Source organism: Sinocyclocheilus anshuiensis, unplaced genomic scaffold (genome assembly GCF_001515605.1).
Source record: "Sinocyclocheilus anshuiensis isolate Anshui unplaced genomic scaffold, SAMN03320099.WGS_v1.1 scaffold260, whole genome shotgun sequence".
Lineage (NCBI taxonomy): Eukaryota > Metazoa > Chordata > Actinopteri > Cypriniformes > Cyprinidae > Sinocyclocheilus > Sinocyclocheilus anshuiensis.
Window position 1 is genome coordinate 1,985,906 of NW_015557134.1, and position 7,623 is coordinate 1,993,528.

General features: G+C 34.9%; 1 protein-coding gene across 1 annotated transcript in view; it reads left to right on the forward strand.

Moving 5' to 3' along the window:
- LOC107678040 (probable flavin-containing monoamine oxidase A) overlaps positions 1-7,623 on the forward strand; it is a 53,367-nt gene that overhangs the window by 25,490 nt on the left and 20,254 nt on the right. Inside the window, exons 8-10 of the mRNA XM_016473152.1 lie at positions 1,423-1,523; positions 2,800-2,958; positions 5,495-5,581. Of these exons, the coding sequence (XP_016328638.1) occupies positions 1,423-1,523; positions 2,800-2,958; positions 5,495-5,581 (347 nt within the window). The remainder of the gene's footprint in view (positions 1-1,422; positions 1,524-2,799; positions 2,959-5,494; positions 5,582-7,623) is intronic.

Here is a 7,623-nt window from a genome sequence, read left to right on the forward strand (position 1 = left end):
GAAAAAAAAAAAAAAGTCAAGGGGAATGGCTGAGGGAAATCTGACAGTTTTTTTTTTTTTTTTTTTTTTTTGTAGTAACCACAGTTTTACTATAAATAAAATGGTTGAACTTTGGTTAGTGTTGCAAAACAAATATAGTTTAACTATATTTACCTTGGTTTTATGGTTTTATTTGTAGTAAAATTATTAATTTTCGTAAGGGCAGGTCCCCTTTTGTGTAGATGGTAATGAAATTGAATGCCTAACATCTGTGTTGGTGTTACACAGTTGTTTTTACTAATTGTTTTGATATAATTTCTTTTTTTTGTGATGTGGAATTATTTCAATATAGTATTACTGTAGAAATGTAGCAGATTGCGGTCTTATTTGGTTTTGTATTATGTTAGGTTTAACAGTTATGTAAATGTGCAAATTGGCCTTTAAACACAATGGCAGTGGTTGTGTCTGAGTATGAAAAGAATTCATGTAATCTGAAAGATGTAGACAATTAATGTATTTTGTGCCACACCAATAAAAATGGCCTACAGTTTAGTCCACATTGACTTCTGTTGTGATAACTGCACCTTTTTTTTTTTAAGTTTTTGAAGTTGTAAATAAAACAAAGATCATTTAAGTATGACATGGTAATTCTATCTTTCTGTCTATTCAAAATGTCATGCTTAATGTGTTACTTGCTATTTCTTTGTAATTAGTTGTGAAATTTGCTTGGAATTTCTGATTGAAAATTGCTTCTACACCATTTTTTTGTTTGTTTTTTTGTGAAGAGTTTTGAAAAAGTGACCTAAGTTTAGAGAAATGGGTCCTAGCAATTGACTGTTCGCAAAGACCTTGATTGACAGGCGATCTGACAACCATAATGCCGAATCCCCCATCTTGCCCGACAAACAAATCAGACAGGAGAGTAGATTAACTTTAGTGGACTTAAATTTGAAAAATATTGTGCATTGATGTCTTTCCGCGGTTGAAATAAAATAAGTTCTGATGTTCATCCATGTTCATTTCATGCTTTAAGTAAATATGAAAAGATGATCGGTTCACATGTGCCACTTTAACTGAGGCAATACAGTGATCTGTCAAGACACATTAAAGAGCCACAAAACGGTATTTATTGTTTGAATTTCTTACAAAAAAAAATTTTTTATACATACCAGAATCTGCTGTATCTTGTCTGTAGGCATGTTGTCAGTTTCCTCTTTGCTCCGCAATGTATTTTCACTGCGTGAGAACATGGTGTGTAGTGTGAGAGAGGCATGGCTTGTCGGACATAGCAACAGTAACTAAGGAGGGTGGGTTTTTGCGAAGGGTAAATTGCAAGAACAGAGCTGTCTTGCCTATTTAATGTCAGTATCATTCCACTGTTGTTTTCTAAAATAAATTTTCTTATTTAATTCAGTGGCTCTCTGATTATGCCCTCTCTTTTAGCCCAGATCCGTTACGAGCCTGCCCTGCCAGCTGAGCGCCAGCGCCTCACCCAGTGCCTGCCTGTCGGCCACATGACGAAGTTTATCATCACGTACCCCACTGTGAGTAACACGCATAACCCATCCACTTACCCACAACTGGCTTACCGGCTTTCCCAGCACAGTGCAGTCACTTCCCCTACAGCTCTATTGCATTAAACTCTATAATGAAGTTAAAATGTGCAGAGGCATGGAGAGCTGCCTCCTAGTGCTCTGACTAGCATATTCAGTATAAGCCCTCACTTTAATTTAATATTTAATCTGGGCTCTGCAGTGACTGGAGATGCCACCTTAATCAGAGGATAAGATTTGTCTGTCAACTGTGAAAGATGTTTTCGAACATCTTTTGCATATTAAATAAGATAATAGGTTTCATTCACTCACTACTGCATAAAATGTTAAAAGTAAGGATACGTTTGCACAATTAGAGCCCAATGAAAACCAAACATATGCAAAAATCACTCCCAGAGTTGCTTCTGAAACTTAGATTGCATTAATATGAAATGTTTGTGTTATCATAAATTTAATAACCAAGTAACTCTGCAGTAAGTTTTATTTCAGAGTAATAATGATCGATCATCCCTGTTGGGAATGTTTGCGTGAGAACATTTTCTGCGCAACGCACTCTTACTCAGTTGTTAGTCCATGAAACCCTGCCCGAGTGCTTAAAAATGTGTTTTTATCTTTTATTATCATCTTTAATTGCATATATTCATGAATTATGTATAACACATTTATGAATGCAGTTGAAGTTACATATGGGAGCCCCACAAGTATGCAAAGCATTCATTTACATTTTAGACTTATTAATTTAGTAAATGCTTTTAAATCGATTTACAAATACCACAAAACACATTTTGTTTTACAATGTTGTCATTGAAATATAATATATATTTTAAATAGCTAGTATTGTGAATTTTTACCTTAAAAAAAAAATACATATTTAGTTATTTAATTATATTGGCATGGGATGCACTTATTTTTTTCAGGAAAAGCAAAACACTTTTTAACAACAAATTAGTTCATTATATGCATTAGTGTGTTAAATATTTTAGTCTAATAGAACAGTTTTATTTAAAGGGATCGTTCACATAAAAATGAATATTCTGTCATCATTTACTCACTTTCATATCGTTTCAAACCTGTTTGATGTTTGGTTGCTAATCAGTATGTAGATATTGTATATAACTGCTCATAAATCTACAATTTATGCAAATATAGTTGACATTTATGCAGATAATGTCCGTTTTCAGCATTGCGCTGGTCCCTTTTTATAAAGAATGAATGCTTTAAATTTTCAAGGCTGTTCACTCTCTGCTTTGTTTGATCTGATTCACAGGCATTTTGGAAGGAAAAAGGTTTCTCGGGGGAAATCGTGGCACGTCCCTCCGAGGACTGCCCTTTAAGCGTCACATTTGATGCCACCAGCCCCAGAGGCAATCCTGCGCTGGTGGGGTTCATCACTGGAGTACAGGCCCGTGACTGGTGCGACAGAAAGGTGAGAGACAGATAGAGAGAATGAGACTGAGGGTTTGGGAAAGAGAGCAATGCATTTTAATAGCATATAGCAAGAGTGAGAAATGGAAAGAGAAAGTGAGAGATACAGAGAAGGAAGTTTAATATGTCAGGTCTATTCTCAGTTTCACACTTTCAGGGAATACTGAGACAATGAGTCAAGAGGTGAAAATAGATATATGTATTGACATTTAGTTGCCCAAAAACCGCCTTAGTAAAGCATAACAGTCACAATACCCTGCTGAAGAGGCTGGCAGAGTTGCTCATAAACATATGTCGTGTTTTGGAAGCTCATGTGCTGGTTTTCTTCATCTAGCTGAGCTTGTGGATATGTGGAGAAAACTGTTAGCATTCCCATTTCAAAGTTCATTGTACATGTACATGGCCTTCAAAACCATGTACTGTAATTAATGGGTGGTTAGCCATTTAATAATAATATTATTTGCAAAACATTATGTAATATTAGCTTTTTTGTATGTATATTTCAAAAGTCATTTGATCCCACTTACAGCATCTAGGGAATAATTGCTAACCATGCTACCTAACAAAACGCTGACCAATTATCTAAAATAGCAACATTTTCCCATTTCAAAGTTCATTTCACGCTTTTAGGAGCCTTCAAAACCATGTACTGTAATTAATGGGTGGTTAGCCATTTAATAATAATATTATTTGCAAAACATTATGTAATATTAGCTTTTTTGTATGTATATTTCAAAAGTCATTTGATCCCACTTACAGCATCTAGGGAATAATTGCTAACCATGCTACCTAACAAAACGCTGACCAATTATCTAAAATAGCAACATTTTCTTGCTCAACCAGCATGAGCTACATTTTGCTGGAGAAAATAATGACTAGTTGGTCCAGCAGCTAGACCTGCACCAGCGTTGTTACTGTTAGCTATTAAAATAAATTGGGTAGATGGAATCAACCTAAAATAAAATGTAAATATTAGACAAACAATTTCAACTTAAATGCAATTTAGAAATGTTGCCTTACATGGCAACTAACTAAAATATGTTTTAAGTTGAAGTACTAGTATATAAATAATACTTGTACTGTATGCTAGTCTTTCAGCAACCAAATTGTCTGTAAACAAGCAATATCAGATTAGCGATTAGCCAAATGTCTTTGGTACAGATTAAACTAGAACCGTTATCTTGGGAAAACAAACATTTCCAGCTCTGAGTCTTCAAAGAGTCTTTTCCTGACTGATAATGTGGCCAACTATTGATTTATCTGTCACTCGTCGCTCAATCAAACAAAGATGGCCACACATCTTGCATGCAGAAAATAGCTAGCCTACAGCTAAAATCCATGAAAACCAGAATTCCCTTTTTGAGATGAACTGGTCTGATAAACACGTTTCCATCTCGTTTCTTCCCAGACCGTCTGTAGTCATTCATAATAGACGAGAGCAGTGAGTTTATGGTCGCTTCATTCATAATGAATCAGATGGACAAGCCAGCTCTGGTTCTCATTTGCTAATACAGCATTACTAGTTTGTATTTGGTAGTGTTTTATGTTGAAATACCCAACTGTCACCTCCATTAATTGAGATTTGTCCATAAAATGAAGAAGAGTCATGTACTCTGTAATGCATTTGTCGACAAGCTCTGCTTCTTACAGATGTGTGAAGAGCCCAGACTGACTACTCAGCGCAATACGCCCGAGCCGTGTGCTTTCTGCCGTTACTCAACATTACCTTCACATGAATGAGCTGGCAAACTTTGAAGTGTGGACATGAAGTGTAATTTTGTGCGGTTTGTTTTATGGCCAGGCATTAGAGATAGTGGCTAGCCCTCCAACTCCTTATGGGCACTTTTATAACACCCCCCTGCAGATGCTTCCTGTGCCGCCCCACCCCCTACCTGGTGCGAAGCCATAATTGTAGGCTGAATTATGGGCCGGGACACTCGGTTCAAGTGGAAGTGTGCACAACATGCAGATGCAGGGTTTTATACGTTCCCTTAACATCTGTCATTCGCTGGCGTAGTAACAGCAAGGGTGTGCGGCCTGGCCCCTTTCTGCCCATAACTCATGGAGTCAACAGAGACCAAAGAGGGATTGAGTTATTCGGATCGATGGAGGTTGGAGAACCGGACTCAGCCCAGTTCTAGCATAGTTCAAGTACAGTTTAGCATAATTTGAAAAATGATACTTATTAAGGAGATTATGTACTTTAGAAGAGTATAAGTAATGTGTTTGGAGACGTTATTTGCAATTAAATGAAAATGTATTAAAGTTTACATTTATATTTCTAAAGAGTGCTTTTTTGACCCTCTTAAGTAAGATGTAAACCTTTATATGTAACAAATATGTTATGACACTCATGTAGCCTTTAATTTCATTAATATGATATAATCTGCAAGTACAGTTTTTAAAAAAATACATATATACTTTTAGGATTTAAAGTACACTAGAAGTGCACATTTTCACAAGGATGGAAGCACAATTATATTTTTTAAATACTTTTGTGATATGTTGATGAACAAATGTTTTTGTGCTCATTTTAGATGGAGGAGAGAAGAGATGGTGTGATCTCCAGCCTGGTGAAGTACCTTGGTCCGGAGGCGTCCACCTACATTCACTATGAAGAAAAGGTATGTTTTTATAATTTTTTATATAATTTTTCACGAATTTCAGCCAATATGTGCGCCGAGTCACAGAAAGTATTGTCATTGTCTTGCAAAACCCCTCGCTTCAGCTTTATTTAGTAGCATCTAGGAGCACCTGGAGTGTACGGGAAGACAGTGCTGAAGGAAATCGAAAAATTATACAGAAACATATTTTATGGCAGCTTGCGTTGTTACACACAGCAGAAAAAATGTGGAAACTAGACTCGGGAAGCTTTTTTATTTTAGGTCATTTTGCGGACACCATTGAGTCTGTGGAGGTTTGTCTGTGCAATTGTCTGAGTAACTTATGTTAATCTTTGATTGTGGAGAAATTGTGGTTACTTTTATTTTTATTTATTAAATATACTAATAAATGGTAATTGATTATTACCTAAGCTGCACCCACTTTGGCAATTGCTGCTAACTCATATAATTCAGAATGCATAGGAAGTAACTGGAAATGTATGTCGTCAATGTTATTTTCAGTAGAATGTGCTCATAAATAGGTAAAAATTATTTGGATATTATTCTTAAGGGATCTGGGATGAATTATTACATTGCAAAAAATTTAAATTATTCAGTACCGTGATTAAATCATAATCAAGGTAAATGCTTCTCACAGTCAAAATAAATAAGAAATAAGTAAAAAAGCCTCATTTAGCAGCAATTTCTATTCTAATTGATAACTTTAGTGATTCCTAACATTTCTACAATGCAATCTCTATGCTACTGTAATTTATTTTAGTTAATACTAACATCACTGTGGCATCATTAAAGGAATTAGTTCAACCAAAATTACAATTTGATGAAAATTTACTACCCTTCAGGCCATCCAAGATGAGTTTGTTTCTTCATCGTGACAGATTTGGAGGAATTTAGCATTAAATCACTTCCTAAACCAATGGATCCTCTACAATGAATGGGTGCTGTCAGAATGAGAGTCCAAATAGCTTATAAAAACAATCCACAAGTATTTCACATGACTCCAGTCCATTAATTAACATCTTGTGAAATGATAAGCAATATAATAAAAAAAAAATTTTAACTTGACTTTTAACTTTTTAAACCATTGTTTCCAGTTAAAATAGTCCTCCATCCATTATATTCCTTTCTCCAGTGAAAAAGTTGTCTCGTCTGAATTAGAAGAGAAATATGCACAGATCAAGCATTGTTTATAAGTAAAAATAGTCCAAAAAATATAAATAAATATGTCAGTGGATTAATGGATTTCAATATGAGAGGACAACAGGGGATGAACTTTTTCACTGGAGGAAGTGTTGTTATGGAATATGGACTAGTATTTTATTTATATCAGCTGTTTGGACTCTTATTCTGACGGCACCCATTCACTGCAGAGCATCCATTAATGAACAAGTGATGTAATTCTACATTTCTCCAAATCTGTTCTGATGAAGAAACAAACTCATTTACATCTTGGATGGACTGAAGGTAAGTACATTTTTAGCAAGTTTTCATTTTTGGGTGAACTATTTCTTTTAATTTAGAGTAAATGTAAAATTATATATAATGTTATATATAAACAAGAAAAATAGGGAAAAAAATCTCTCTGGACAAGTTGTATACTTTTTTACAATACAGTGAGTTAAAAATAGTTTAAAATGAAAAACAAAACTCTCAGCCAAAGCTCAAAAAATGGCAGATAGCAACAGTTGCTAAGGTTGGATTAGCCAGTAATGTTCCGTTTTAAATGTTTAGGATCAGTTTTAACAGGTTAATTTCAAAAAACTCAATTCAACAACAAATTATTCCAACTGTATTGTAGATGCATTCATGGAATACAATTTAATTTAGATGGCAAAACTAGTTTTTCATACGTTTATGAATTGGACCTCAGGCAATGTCAACAGCATGACCCAATTCCATTTTTGGAAATTATATTACAAATGCCATTCAGACAGAGCTACAGAAATGTTTCATATGCAGCATGTAAAAATAAGGCTGCTAAGTGTAGGTATTTTTTAAGACTCCCTCAACCTTTCATTTTGATTGGTTCAGTGTTTAATTGG